The sequence below is a fragment of the Saccopteryx leptura genome, chromosome 1, assembly GCF_036850995.1.
Source record: "Saccopteryx leptura isolate mSacLep1 chromosome 1, mSacLep1_pri_phased_curated, whole genome shotgun sequence".
Classification (NCBI taxonomy): Eukaryota; Metazoa; Chordata; class Mammalia; order Chiroptera; family Emballonuridae; genus Saccopteryx; species Saccopteryx leptura.
This window is the reverse complement of record NC_089503.1, coordinates 248711218-248726938: the sequence shown is the minus strand read 5'-3', so window position 1 is coordinate 248726938 and position 15721 is coordinate 248711218. Positions and strand designations below refer to the sequence as shown.

The window sequence follows — 15721 nt, the reverse complement described above, 5'->3', positions numbered from 1 at the left end:
CCCTGGTGGGCGTGCCGGGTGGATCCGGGTCTGGCGCATGCGGGAGTCTGACTGTCTCCCCGTTCGTTTCCAGCTTCAGAAAAATAACAACAACAACAAAAAAAGTTAGACTTTGTGTCTCCCTACAGCGGAAGTTAATTAGCCAATCAGAAAGAAGGGAACTAAAAAACGTTTGTGTATATTCCCTAATTACCCAAAGATGATCAATATTTCTAAATATCAGTCAGACCTCTGCTTGGCATATGGAAGAACAGCAATGAAAGGAGATTGCTTCAGGGCCTGGTGAGTCAGTGTCAGGCCAGGAATGGGCCCAGAAATTGCCCTCAGCATTTCCTGTATTTCCTTTCCTGTCATTACTGGTTACTAGGTAACCAGAGTATTTCCTGTAAACAGAAGTCTCTTCCCTTTGTGCCCAGGCAGATTCATTCACTGAGGCCGCAACCCAGGGCTGCTGACTATAGGTCTGCTATACCGTCTCACATATACCCAGGAACCTCAGGAGTATCCTAACTGGTGGGTGTGCTTGGCAGTGACACCGGAAATTCAGATGTGCCTTCTACACTGGTACCTGCCCAGGAGGGGGAGGTGCAGCAATGACACTGCGCTTTCCCACTTATTTTCCAGTCTGCCCTTATCTTGGACCAGATGACAAATAAAAAGAACTTGACTTAGAAACAACACACCAGGTGTATTTCTGAGCCACCAGGAGCTTTGGGCCAACTTGGCCAGGTTGTGTTCAAGGCCTCTCTCCTTTGCATTGGCAATCCTGAGGCCTCTGGACCCTAGTCTAAAGGGGCCACAGATGAAGGGAGTCAGAGAAAGAATGCTTGGGTCCCTGCTTTGGGAAGAAAAACAGGGGAGAGGACAAAAGATTGTGACAGAGACAGAAACTGAATGAATGGGTCAGTTTCAATAACAAGTTCAAGTTCAGAGCAGAAGCACAGACTTGCATTCATACCTATGAGATGGCTTCTAGGGTGATTTTTCACGGAACCTAACCCAGCTAAGCAGGAAAAGGGGGATTCCCATACTTGAGGATGGATATGGCCACTTGGTGCCCTTGTCCTGGGGCTGGTCACTTCCCTTCCCCTGAAGCTCCCTATTCTACCAGGTAGAGAAGTCACTTAGATCCAGCCTCACACATTCCAGAAGGACTGCTAGAACTACTGCTCTTCAGGGGCTGCTAGCATAGCAAACCAGCAATACAACATGCTTGCACTTATTCTTGTGGGCTGAAAGCTAATAGCTGGATTGGTGTGTTGTTTGTTTATTTTTTTAACATTTTATAATGGAAATTCCAAACATTAACAAAGTCAACATTCAGGTTATTGAAAACTGTATAGCCAGCCCCATTACTGATCTCTGCAGTAATCAGCCTTCTCCCTTTCTTGTACCATTTCTCCACTTCATTATTATACGTTTACAGGGGGTTTTTTAGGTCAGTGTTTACATACAGTAGATACACAAATCTTGGCATCTAATATTTGGATATTCCATGTAATGCACACCCTCTCATCATAGAGAACGTGTTCTTCCATCTCCCTGGGCAGTTCCTTCTTGTCCCTTCCCAGTCATCCAGTCCCACATGTTCTGATTTTGTGTTAAACCCGAGATTAGTTTACTCTATTCTACACTCTGTACCTTGGGTCCAGCTTCTGTCATTCAGCATGATGATTCTGTATGTTACTTATATGAATTCAGTCCTTTGTATTAATGAATAATATTCCCCTTTTTGCTTGTTAGCTATATCTGTTTGTACTTTTTTAGGGGTTGTTTTAAGAATTACCAAATGCATTTTAAACTTGCCACAATCTAGTTTCTGGTCCATTCTCTTGCTGATGGACATTTGGGTTAGGTTATTTCTACTTTTTGGCAATTGTGAATAAAACTGCTATGAACATGCTCATACAAGTTTTTTTTTGAAGACGTGTATTTCTAATTATTTTGGATAAACACCTAGGAGAAGAATGCTAGGTTAAAGGCTAGGTTTAACTTTCTAGAAAACTGCCAAACCTTTATTCCAATATGAGTATCATTTTACATTCCCACAAGTGTGTGAGAGTTATAATTTCTTAATGTGCTTACAACATTGGTTGTTAGATTTTAGCCATTCTAGTAAGCATTTAGTGGTTATCTCGTTGTAGTCTTAATTTGCATTTCTCTAGTGACCTAACAGTGTTACACACTAGTTCATATACATTTTGAGTATCTGCATATCTTTGCAAAGTTACTGTGCAAGTCTTTTGTCCATAGTTTGTCTTCTTATTGTTGAATTATAGAGTTTTTTATATATTATGGATAAAAGCTCTTTGTCAGATATATGTTCTGCAAATATTTTCTTCCAGACTGGCTAACTGATTTGTGTTCTTTGTGAAGTCTTTTAATGAGCAAAAGTTTTAAATTTGGATGAAATCAACTTTATCAAGTTTTTCTTTCATACTTATGACTTCCTGTATCCTAAGAAATCTTTGCCTATACCCCTATATTTTTCTCTTAGAAGTTTTATGGTTTTAGCTTTTCTGTGTAAGTCTGTGTTCCAGTTTGAAATCATTTTTGTGTATGGTGTGAGCAATGGTGGGATTCAAATAATTTAACAACTGGTTCTCTGCCCTAATGACCATTTTAAGTATTAAAAAACTATATACCAGGAGATAGTTTATTATTTCATGCATTGAATACTTAACTAAGAACAACAAAAGAGGTACACAAAACTAGATTATAAGAACAAGTTTTAAAATATTAAAGAAAAAATATTAAATAATACCTGACATAAAAAACAAAACTGTATTTAAGATATTTCCATATTGCTTCTTGATTGGCATCCTCACTTGCAATTTTTTTTCACCTATGGACAGAATGAACATTACTACAGGCGCTTAGAATACACTGTTGCAGTCCTGGCCTGTTGGTTCAGCGTTAGAGCATCGGCCCAGCATGTGGAAGTCTCAGGTTCAATTCCCAGTCAGAGCACACAGGAGAAGCGACCATCTGCTTCTCCACCCCTCCCCCTCTGCTTTCTCTCTATATCTCTCTCTTCCCTTTCCACAGCCATGGCTTGGTTGGAGCCAGTTGGCTCCAGGTGCTGATGATGGCTCCATGGCCTTGCCTCTGACACTAAAATAGCTCAGTTGCCGAGCAACAGAGCAGCAGCCCAGACAAGCAGAGCATCGCCTGGTAGGGGGCTTGCCAGTGGATCCCGGTTGGCACATACGAGAGTCTGTCTCTGCCTCCCCACCTCTCACTTAAAAAAAACAAAAACAAAAATAGAATACGCTGTTGTGCAGATGAACGTTAAAAAAGAGTAAGAAATGTAAATTTGTGGTTTCCACATTGGGTGGCTGCCCAGGAACCACCTTAGAGAGAATCGTGATTACAAGTGTAATTTTATACCCTGATTTATTGATGTTACCCCATTAAAATTAATAAAAATTTATAAAAAAAAGTGCAATTTTCACAACTGGTTAGCTGAACTCAATAAAAAATTAGATGTTGGTTCTGCCAAACGGGTGCAAACTGGCTGAATCCCTCTACTGGGTGTGAAGTAGGGATTGAGGTGGGTTATTTTCTTGCCGTATGGGTATACCATTTATTTAAACAACTTTCCTTACTCTGTGGCATTGTCTTGACATTGATGTCAAAAATTAATTGACAGTGTAAGTATAGGATATATTGGTTATATATATATATTGCTGGATTAGATTTATTATTTTGTCATGATTTTTACAAAGTGTTTATGACAGATATTGGTCTAATACTTTTCTTGTAATTATCAAGTTTTGGTATCAGTGTTTTGCTGACCTCATAAAATGATTTGTGTATTAATCCCTTTTTTGGTGTTTGATAGCATTCACAAGTGAAGCTGTCTGTGCCTGGAGTTTTTTTATCTTGTGTTGTGGGGTTTTTTACCTGTTAATTTTTCTAAGTTGTTGAATTTGTTGGCTAAAGTTGTTAATAATAATTTCTTATTATCATGTTTATTTTTGTAAGATTTGTAGTATGAATTTAAAAATAATTAATTTTTAAAAAAGAAATGTGTTGGCTTCATGACCAAGAATATGACCCACTTAGTGAATATTTCATGTACATTTGAAAAGAATGTACACTTTGGTTCCTGTGTTTGATAAATGTCATTTAGATCAATGTGGTTCATAGTGTTAGATAATCTATATCCTTGGTGATATTTTTTTTAGTTTCTATCAAAATTGCTGAAGGAATGGTGTTTTAAATCTCAAACCATGATTATTTATTTTTCTTTTAGTTCTGTTAATTTTTTTCTTCATGTATTTGTGTGTGTGTGTATGTGTGTGTGTGTGTTTGAGAGAGAGAGAGAGAGAGAGAGAGAGAGAGAGAGAGAGAGAAATAGGGACAGACAGACCGGAAGGGAGAGAGATGAGAAGCATCAATTCTTCGTGTGGCTCCTTAGTCTCCTTAGTTGTTCATTGATTGCTTTCTCATATGTGCCTGACCCGGGGGCTACAGCAGAGCAAGTGACCCCTTGCTCAAGCCAGCGACCATGGGGTCATGTCTATGATCCCATGCCCAAACCAGTGACCCCATGCTCAAGCTAGTGAGCCCTCACTCAAGCCAGATGAACCCGTGTATAAGCTGGTGACCTCGGGGTTTCGAACCTGGGTCCTCTGCATCCCATTCCTGTGCTCTATCCACTGTGCCACCATCTGGTCAGGCTCTTCATATATTTTGAAGCTGTTTTACTGGATGCAAGTACATCTATAATGATTATGTCATCCTGATAAATTGATAATTTTATCATGATGAAATGTCCCTCATTATCTATAGAAATATTCCTTGTCTTGAAATCTATTTTATCTGATCATTATAGCCACTCCAGCTGAGCCAGTGATCCCTTGCTCAAGCCAGCGACCTTGGGCTTCAAGCCAGTGACCTTTGGGCTCAAGCCAGCGAGTATGGGGTCATGTCTATGATCCCACACTCAAGCTGGTGACCCCGTGCTCATGCCTGCAACCTCGGGGTTTGAAACCTGGGTCCTCAGCATACCAGGCCGACACTCCATCCACTGCGCCCACTTCCTGGTCAAGCAAAATAGCTTTTTTTTTTTTTTTCTGAAGCTGGAAATGGGGAGGCAGTCAGACAGACTCCTGCATGCGCCCGACCGGGATCCACCCAGCACTCCCACCAGGGGGCGATGCTCTGCCCATCCGGGGTGTTGCTCCGTTGCGACCAGAGCCACTCTAGCGCCTGAGGCAGAAGCCATGGAGCCATCCCCAGTGCCCGGGCCATTTTTGCTCCAATGGAGCCTTGGCTGCGGGAGGGGAAGAGAGAGAGAGGAAGGAGAGGGGGAGGGGTGGAGAAGCAGATGGGCGTTTCTCCTGTGTGCCCTGGCCGGGAATCGAACCTGGGACTTCCGCACGCCAGGCCAACGCTCTACCACTGAGCCAACCGGCCAGGGCCAAAATAGTTTTGTTTTTAAAAAAATATTTTGCTCAGGTTTTATCATTGTTATCTGCAGGCAGGTTAGTCCAATCATTTTGCCCCACCATTATTGAAAGCCAGTGCTCTGTTGCTTGCCTTTTAAAAACCATATTTTAAAAATCTTAAATTTTGCTGTGCTAAGAGCCTTTGATGAATGGAGCTGGGGTGTTGTTGTTTTTTCTTAATTTTTGTAAAATTGGATCAGCTTATGTACAACCTACAACGTTATCTCAGATGGGTAAGGAGGAATTTCATGCTCTTTGAAGACAAGTATATTGTGGGTTAATATATCAGAGCAGCCAAGCTAGCTCACGCAGTATATGGCAGTCTTTCTCTCCAATACTAGTATCAAGGGATGTGTTCAGGAGGAGTAAAGCAGTCAGTCTCAAAAGGTTACTACAGTTCCCAAAATAGCCCCAAATATCCTAAAATAACCAGATAGATTTAAAAATGTTTGAAATCTTTACAAATTTACTTATATTCTCCATCTGTACTGTCTCTCAAAATATGAATCCCATGTATTATTATCTGTTTTATAAAGTGCTATCCTAGATTCTCACTGTCTGAAATGCTATTGATAATTTTTTTAAATTTTTTTTAAAAGACTATTCATTCATTTTAGAGAGAAGAGAGACGGGGCAGGGAGGAGAGAGAGAATGAAGGGGGGAGGAGGAGGAAGCATCAACTCCCATATTTGCCTTAACCAGGCAAACCCAGGGCCTTGAACCAGCAACCTCAGTGTTCTAGGTTGATGCTTTATCCACCGTGCCATCACAGGTCAGGCGCTATTGCTGCCTGACCAGACGGTGGCGCAGTGGATAGAGCATCGAACTGGGATGCGGAGGACCCAGGTTCGAGATCCCAAGGTCGCCAGCTTGAGCGCGGGCTCATCTGGTTTGAGCAAAGCTCACCAGCTTGGACCCAGGGTCGCTGGCTCGAGAAATGGGTTGTTCGGTCTGCTGAGGGCCCATGGTCAAGGCACATACGAGGGAGCAATCAATGAACAACTAAGGTGTCTCAACGTGCAACGAAAGACTAATGATTGATGCTTCTCATCTCTCCGTTCCTGTCTGTCTGTCCCTGTCTATCCCTCTCTGACTCTCTCTCTCTGTCTCTGTAGAAAAAAAAAAAAAGCGGAGGCACTATTGCTAATTTTGTATAATTCAGTATCAAATATAATACTAAGCAGTTACTAAAATATTCATTCATTTGATCAGTATGTATCAACTGCCTTGGTTGTGCATGGCACTGAAGCACTACACAAAATTATCTTGTGGTATGTCTGGTCCCTACTTGTCCTTTGTGCTCCACATTGTATGGACCCCCGTTTGAGTTGCCTGGGCTGTCATTCAAGATAACAGAAACCGGGTAGGTTGAGCAACAGAAATTTATCCTTTAATGTTTCAGAGGCTAGAAAATGTTGGCCGGGCCATGATCCCTTTAGGGTAAAATCCTTCCTGCCTCTTCTAGCTTCTGCTGGCTCCCAGCAATCCTGTTGTCTCTTGGCTGGTAGCTGCATCACTCCATTTTCTGCCTCTGTCTTCATGTGGCCTTCGTTACCATCTGACCTTTCTGTCTCTTATAAGAACACTGTCTTTGGATTTAGTGCCCACCCTAATCCAGCATGGTCTCATCTCAATCCTTACCTTGATTATATCTGCAAAGATACTATTTCCAAATAAAGTCATATTCTGAGATTCCAGGTGGATGTGAATTTGGAGAGACACTAAGTTTTAAGGGCTGTACCTGGCTTCTGGGGTTCCAGGGTTTGGTGAATCAATGTGACTTCATAAGCTTTAGAGCACCATTGTCATTCAGACCAGTGTTTGTATTCCAATTTGTCTTTACATGTTAGCAGCTCCATAGCCCCAACAATTTGAGTCGCCCCTGCAGCCCCTTTCAGTCTACCCATGCTGGCGAGGTGTGGCCACAAGAACTATGCACTAGATTGAGGGCCTGTGGACCACAGGGCTTTGAATCCAAACAGTGTAATTTTTCTACCACCTGCTGGAGCCACATCACTTTAGCAAACCCGGATTATATGGACCAAACACTAGTAACTATCACCTGTTGCCTGTTTTTGGAAATAAAGTTTTGTTAGAACACAGCCAAGCTCATTTGTTTACATGTCCACAAAGGCTGCTGTTGTGCCACTATGGCAGTGTCAGTAGTTGCAGCAGAGACTGGATGACCAAAAAGTCTCTGGTCCTTTACAGAAAACCTTTGCTGACCCTGCTGTAAACAATGTAAGCGGAACAGCGTAATAACTCAGACAGTACATGGTAAATACTGTGTTAAACCAGGGAATGTATTAGCATGAAAATTCTGCATGATATGGAATAATTTGTTTTCTGAAAGGTGTTTTCTGGCCACAGTAAGCCAGCCAAGCACAGACTCACTATCTATCCCCAATGCTGTTACAGCTCTCCTTGCTTCAAAAAGGCTGAGAGTTTGGAGCAAAATTATTTCTGCCTGTGGAAGACCTGGTCTCAGTGAAGTCAGCTTTCTCATTTTATTGCTAGTGGATTCTTTCCTTTTTAATATTTTTATTTATTCATTTTAGGAGAGAGAGAGAAAGAGAGAGAGAGAGAGAGAGAGAGAGAGAGAGAGAGATACGTGGGGAGAGGAACAGGAAGCATCAACTCCCATATGTGCCTTGACTAGGCAAGCCCAGAGTTTTGACCGGTGACCTCAGCGTTCCAGGTCAACACTTTTATTCACTGTGCCACCACAGGTCAGGCACTAGTGGATTCTTTTTACAATGAGTTCTAATCCACTTAATTCCGACCCATGTTACTGAAGTTACCCACTTCTTGGCTTCTAATGGTATATAGTGTGCAAATGACTGGTTTAAATGTTAGGGAAAACTATAAGTAAGAGACCTCGATTAAGCAGTTTCCAACAGAATATTCCAAAGGTTAGTTCTCTCAGAAAGGTAGAGAGAGTTGGAGACCCAGGAAATACACGACTGGAAAGTCAGTCTCCTCTGAAACAGGCAAAGGAGGTAAGAGGTGCCGGTCACCATGTGGCTTTGGGGACATCTAGTGGTGACAACTGAGTCAGGCTCATAGGAAACAAAAATGCACAGAGACCGCAGATCCATTCAGTGGTTCTCACAATACCAGAGGCATTTGAGAGGGGACTGGAGGAAGTCATGAAATAGTCGCTGTCAATAATGATGGGGTTAAACAAACACACTCAATTAAAGACACACATACCCCTTTATGCTTCCTTATGCAAATTATTTAATCATCAGTTTTTCTTTGCATTTAAAAAAGAGGATTTTTAAATTTTTTTTTCCACACTCATTCTTTCTTTTTTTTTTGACAGAAACAGAGAGTCAGAGAGACGGACAGATAGGGAGAGATAGCCAGGAAGGGAGAGAGATGAGAAGCATCAATTCATTGCGGCTCCTTAGTCTCCTTAATTGTTCATTGATTGCTTTCTCATATGTGCCTTGATGGGGGGGGGGGGGGTGCTACAGCAGAGTGAGTGACCCCTTGCTCAAGCCAGCGACATTGGGCTCAAGCCAGTGACCTTGGGCTTCAAGTCAGTGACCTTTGGGCTCAAGCCAACGACCATGGGATCATATCTATGATCCCACACTCAAGCCAGCAACCTCAGGGTTTTGAACCTGGGTCTTCTGTGTCTCAGTCCAATGCTCTATCCACTGCCTCACCACCTGGTCAGGTTTTACACTTATTCTTGTAGGTGGGAACACTTGGGATGATAGAGAAACATATATAAAAGTTCTAGCACTATGTCCTGGGCAGAGGTGAATTTAAGGGTGGGCGCACCAGGCGCGTGCCCTGGGCCCAGACTTCTGAAGGTCCCCGCAAAACCCCAACTTCACATTTTTTTCTAATGACACTGTTTGGTTTTATATGTGCAATTTAAACATTAATAGTACATGATATTTTTTATTTATTTAAAAATATGGTTAACATGTATTTTTATTTTCCTTGTCTCTTTTTTTTAAGGGGCCCAATATTTTCTTCTGTGCCCAGGGCCTCAACCGACCTTAATCTGCCTCTTGTCCTGGCTCTGTGATGTGCTCTGTCATTCAGGCCTCCCCATGAGGCAGGGGTGAGGTGACTCTACTCATGGGGTGACATGCTCAGAGCCAGGGACAGGACAGGACAGGGAAAAGGATGGGTGTACCTGACCACAAAGCCACCTCCTCTCTATGAAGCTTGCATATTTCACTGCTTCTCAAATATGTAAGGTATTCAGTGGTTTATTTAAACGTGAAGACAGTTTGATTTTCTGCATTTTCTAGAATGGTTTTATATTGTTTGCCACTTTGTTTTGATATTAAATAAGTATTTTTGTAGAGAATTTTAGAACTACCTATTTGAAAGATATATACACCTGGCCTCAAAGAAACACTCATGCTTTCTCATGGACAGAGATCTCTAGGTACAGAAGTCAGTTTTGACGTACTGCTGCAGTTCCTGAGGGCTTTTATCTTGCCCAGGAGAAGCTGTTTCTTTACTCTCACTCTGTCTCCCTGGGTCAGTGGTTCTCAAGTGGGGGGAGTTTTGCTACCAGGGGACATTGGGCAATGTATGAAGATGTTTTTGGTTGTCACAACTTTCAGATGGGGTGGTCCTGGCATTTAGCAGGTTGGGGCCAGAGATGCTACTCAACACCCCTCAGAGCCCAGGATACCCCACAAAGAGTGACCCGGCCCCAATATCATAGTGCCGAGGGGGAGAGACCCTAACCTAGGAGAATGCACTTGAAAGTCCCCCAAGCAGAAGGCGTCCACCAAGAGTTTTTGACTTGCTAGGTAAATGAATAAATAGTTCCATGAGCCCTGAAAATAGTTCAGCCTAATCAACCTGGAACAGGAACAAGCAGTTGTCCTGGCCTGCCACTGAGGAACCCCTGCAGGCCTACTCTTTGGTTTGACATTTGGAAGAAGAGCCCCTGCCCACCTCCGCTCTCCCTTTCTTTGGAACAATTGTGCAGCCTGTTCCTTGTTCCTCACCCAGCCTGGCCGAGTTCCTGCTCTGATCCTGAAAGGCTATAGGGAATTCCCACTCACCTGTCCTGTCTTTGCTTGCAGTTGCCTCTGTGGGCTTTGTGACTGCAACCCTGCCACTCACCCTCTCTCTGCCTCTTTTCAGAACTGAGCATGCAGAGTTCAGAGGGTGCAGCGGACTCGCCAACTTCTGTGGCTCTGTGTTCATCAGCGGCCACCCAGGCGCCTGTGGCCCAGCCAGTGCCAGCCTCCCCACAGGTAACAGACCAGCCTGAGAAGACCAGTGCAGCCAGTGTGGAAAAGCACCTGAATCAGCAGGGAGGAATCTGTGTTCTCCTGAATTGCCTTCTCAGCCTCAAGGCTGCGGCTGTTGAAATAGCCACACCTTCTCTGTCTCCCCCATGTCACATTATTTGGCTTTTTAACTGTTTAAAAGGTTCCACCAAGGAATAGATGCTAAAAACTCATAAAGAAAGCCCTGCCCCCAAATCTGACTTAGTTTGTTCTTCTGTTTTAAGGGAAGTTTTCTTCTACCTTGGAAATGACCCTTTTATACAGAAAGACTTTATGGGCAAGGCAAAAGATAAGTGAAAATTCTCAGCATTTGGTTCAAAATGGAATATAGCAGCAGAGTAGATACACTTAAAATTTGTGGAGAGAGAATTTCTACATTAAGGCTCTCTCAACACCAAAGCAGTAACTCAAAAAGACATCTGCACTCCCATGTTCCTGTGGCATTACTTACAGTAGCCAAGATACAGAAGCAAGCTAGGTATCTATCCACGGACGATTGGATAGAGATGATGTGGTACACAGATATAATGGAATATTAGTCATAAAAAAGAATGAAATTGTGCCATTTGCAACAACATGGAGAGACCTAGATAGAATTATGCTGAGATAAGTTAGAGAAAGACAAGTAGCATATGATCTCATATGTGAAACAAAAAAACCCCACACACACATTAGCCTGACCAGGTGGTGGCACAGTGGATAGAGCACTGGACTGGGATGCAGAAGGGCCCAGGTTTGAGACACCGAGATCGCCAGCTTGAGCGCAGGCTCATCTGGTTTGAGCAAAAAGCTCACCAGCTTGGACCCAAGGTCGCTGGCTCGAGCAAGGGGTTACTTGGTCTGCTGAAGGCCCGCGGTCAAGGCACATATGAGAAAGCAATCAATGAACAACTAAGGTGTCGCAACGCGCAACAATAAACTAATGATTGATGCTTCTCATCTCTCCGTTCCTGTCTGTCTGTCCCTGTCTGTCCCTCTCTCTCTCTCTCTCTCTCTCTCTCTCTCTCTGTCTCTGTAAAAAACATACACACACAAAAAAACACACATTAAACTCATAGGAACAGAAAGCAGATTGGTAGTTGCCAGACGGGGTGTGGGAGTGGGTGAAATGGGCCCTGCCATGACCACCTTGTCCCTCCCAGGTTCTTGGGCTCCTGTCCCTGTTACAGTTACATCCAACCACTCCACCGCCTCCATGGCAACATCCCCACCCTCCTGCCCTTCCCCTCCCCTTCCCAGATGCACTGTCTACTGCAGAAGCTTAGCCTCCCCTCTGCCTATCCAGGGAACTCCATTTTATCCAGCAGCCTTGCCGGCAAGCTGCATGCGTTCCCTGAGCAATGAGCATCCCGGTCTTCCTGACCAGTTCCTTGCCAGAAAGAGGAATTCTTGTAGCTCAGTTCCCTTCTCATGCCCTGGCCATGCTTCCCCTCTCAGCCCTCCTGTGCTGACCAGCAGAACTTCCCACCATGCATACGTGTTCTGCCACCAGCCACATGACTCAGCACTGGAAGTATGGCTGGTGCACCTGTGGTACTGAATTTTATGGTTTATTTAAATCAAATGACATGGAAATAGCCATCCAGCTACACAGCTAGTAGCCACTATATTGGACAGCTCAGCTTTAGAGAGTATGAATGTAAATCCTTAATGTTTTTATTATTTAATAGAGGTAAAGTTCACATAATATAAAATTCACTGTTTTAAAGTGAACAAATCAGTGGCATTTTTCATATGCTCATCAGCCCTGCAAAGAAACCGCATCCCCCTCCCCAGCCCTTGGCAACTACTAACCCACTTCCTATGTCTGTTGATGGATGTGCCTGTTCTAGAGATTTCACATAAATGTAATCACACACTGTGTGGCCATTTGTATCTGGCTTCTCACTGAGCATCGTGTTTTTATGGTTCATCCACATTGTAGAGAGTGTCAGCGCTGCACTCCTTTTTGTGTTCGTGGCCAAGTAATATTTCATTGTGTGGATGGACATATTGTATATATCCATTCACCCATTGATTTTTGCTTCATTTATGTTCTTTTTGTCTTTGATCGTGAGCTCACAGAGTCCGGATCCCTGTTGAGTTATTTTTGTACAGTTGTGTTTAGAAAGCAATGCACAAAATCATCAAAACCAATGATTGGAAAATCATAGAATCAAAGTCATTGATTGCTAAAGCCCTCACTTTATGTAAAAAAAAACCACTCCTGTTTCTCTCTTGACTCTGGAGTCCATTAATACTTCACATTTTCATAGTTTTATGTGTCCGGTAGTAGAGCAACAGCAGGCCAGACAGCTGTAGCTCTGGTTGTAATCTGTGTTTGTTTTCAGACCTAACCTCTGACAAATCTGAATGTCTTTCTCTCCTTCCTTTAGAGGGTGCTGGTCCAGGCAGCAGGCTCAGCTTCCAAAGGGGCCCAAATGCAGCCAATCACCCTCCCCAGAGTCCAGCAGGTGCCACAGCAGGTAACCACAGCACAGGGCACATGGGACATATTAGCCCTTAGTGATCTGGACCCCTCTATGAATTATGCATTCTTTTTTGTCATTGCTGTTCCTTCTTCATTGATGTCTTTAGTTTCTTATCAGAAGGTTCTGTGGAAGCTATGTTTTTGTCTTATTATTTATTTATTTATTTATTTATTTATTTATTTTAAGTGAGAGGAAGGAAGTTAGAGAGACAGACTCCTGCACATGCCCCAACTGGGATCCACCCGGCAACCTCCATCTGAGGCTGATGCTCAAATCAACTGAGCTGTCCTCAGCACCTGGGGCTGACACTCAAACCAATCGAGCCACCTGCTGCGAGAGGGGAAGAGAGAGAGAAGGGGGGAGAGGGAGGGTAAAAGATGCAGATGGTTGCTTCTTGTGTGTGCTCTGACCGGGAATCAAATCTGGGATGTCTGCACACCAGACCAATGCTCTATCTATTGAGCAAACCTGCCAGGGCTGGAGACTATGTTTTAAAAAAATCTTTTGGCCCTGGCCGGTTGGCACAGTGGTAGAGCATCGGCCTGGCGTGCAGGAGTCCTGGGTTCAATTCCCGGCCAGGGCACACAGAAGAAGCGCCCATCTACTTCTCCACCCTTCCCCCTCTCCTTCCTCTCTGTCTCTCTCTGCCCCTCCCACAGCCAAGGCTCCATTGGAGCAAAGTTGGCCCGGGTGCTGAGGATGGCTCCTTGGCCTCTGTCTCAGGCACTAGAATGGCTCTGGTCGCAACAGAGCAATGCCCCAGATGGGTAGAGCATCACCCCCTGGTGGGCATGCCGAGTGGATCCCGGTCGGGCACATGCAGGAGTCTGTCTGACTGTCTCCCCGTTTCCAACTTCAGAAAAATACAAAAAAAAAAAAAATCTTTCACTGCAAACAGGTTTTTGTTTTGTTTTCTTTTTGTTTTTAGTGCAAGAGAGAGACAGACAGACTGGATGGGAGAGAGATAAGAAGTATTAACTCATAGTTGCGGCACTTTAGTTGTTGATTGATTGCTTCTCATATATGCCTTGACTGGGGAGCTTCAGCCAAGCCAGTTACCCCTTGCATAAGCCAGCGACCTGGAGCTCATGCCAGCGACCTTGGACTTTAAACCAGCAGTCATGGGATCATGCATGTCTGGATCCCACACTCAAGCCGGCAACCCCTTGCCCAAGCTGGTGAGCCCATGCTTAAGCAAGCGACCTTGGGGTTTCGAACCTAGGTCCTCAGCATCCCAGGTCGATGCTCCATTTACTGCGCTACCACCTGGTTAGGCATCACTTCATACAGTTTTGCAGTAAGCTAAGACAGCTGGTGATCTTTTATTCATTCAGAAATTCAACATGTGGGGTGAAAGCCGGCCCTTATACAGAGCACTAGGTACTGAGGTAGACATGCAGACAGCAAAGGTTCTGGATTGAAGGAACATGGAACCTCCTGGGGAAGCAAACCCCTCCACAGGCAAGTGCTGTACCCTCTGATGAGCACCATCATGAAGGAGGCGGCTCTTTTGAAATTACATTATCTGGGAAGAAAACTTGAGGGCATGGGCTCACCCACCAAACAGCAGCACAGACTATCAGCTCGGTCAGTGGCATCTAGGACAGTGGTCAGGAAACCTTTTCTGGAAAAAGCCAAATAGTGCTTTTTTTTTGCCATTGCAGACCAAACAGTCTCTGGTACAACCACTTAGCTCTGCTATCTCCAAAAGCAGCCATAGCTGTAAAAGAAGGGGCATAGCCATGTGCCAATAAAACCTTATTTACAAAAAACAAGCAAGTCAGATCTGGCCCAAAGACCTGGTGTGTGCTCTGCAAGATGCTGAATTAAAATTAGTGCAAGTTCCTGCCTGACAGGGGCCATGGGTGAAATACAGAGATGACTAAGACCCCAGAGAACTCTCCTTTTTCTTCAAGGATTCCTTCTCAGAGTAGTGTGTGGAGAGGGGTCTGTCTGTGTGTGAGAATCGGGGAGTCTTGTGGGATGGGGGAGGGAGCAAAAAGTTTCTGAGCAGGCCTAGAAGGGAAACTTAGCTCCTCAAGGGAGGGGAGACTAAAATCAATGTGATGATTCCAGAAGTTTTCCCTCTTCTGAGGCTGGGCTAGCACCACCTCTTTCTCTCAGGGCAACTCGGACTTAAGTGACTTGTGCATTTCACCTGGTCCCCTAAGGCAAAGCCCACTGAGCGTGGCAACCCCTGGACTCCTGATGATATGCTGTTACTCCAGGGTTGAGCGTGTCTAAGTATACTCTGTATTGGGTTGTCCTTGGAAGTGAGAATCAGCTCCACAACACCAGCCTATCAAGAGGTCACAAAGGGACCCAGCCCTCAATTTTGTTACCCCAGATTGAGGTTGAATTAGGTATTGGTTAAAGTTCCCTTTGTGGTGAGATTCTAGAGTCCTCCATACGGAGTCCTGGACCTCCACCACCAGAGCCAGTGTCCCTCAACGTCCCACCAGGGCCAGTGGAGGTGCTGAACTGACAGGGACCAGGAGGAGCTATGCTGGGGTCCTCT

The 15721-nt window shown here is 44.2% G+C and overlaps 1 protein-coding gene across 3 annotated transcripts in view; it reads left to right on the top strand.

Annotated features, from left to right (window-relative positions):
- The window catches only part of RFX2 (regulatory factor X2), a 115321-nt gene that overhangs the window by 46856 nt on the left and 52744 nt on the right, over nucleotides 1-15721 (top strand). For all 3 annotated transcript variants that reach the window (XM_066344866.1, XM_066344847.1, XM_066344856.1), the window contains exons 2-3: nucleotides 10584-10696; nucleotides 13108-13197. In XM_066344866.1, coding sequence (XP_066200963.1) covers nucleotides 10592-10696; nucleotides 13108-13197 — 195 coding nt within the window. In that variant the 5' untranslated portion in view covers nucleotides 10584-10591. The remainder of the gene's footprint in view (nucleotides 1-10583; nucleotides 10697-13107; nucleotides 13198-15721) is intronic.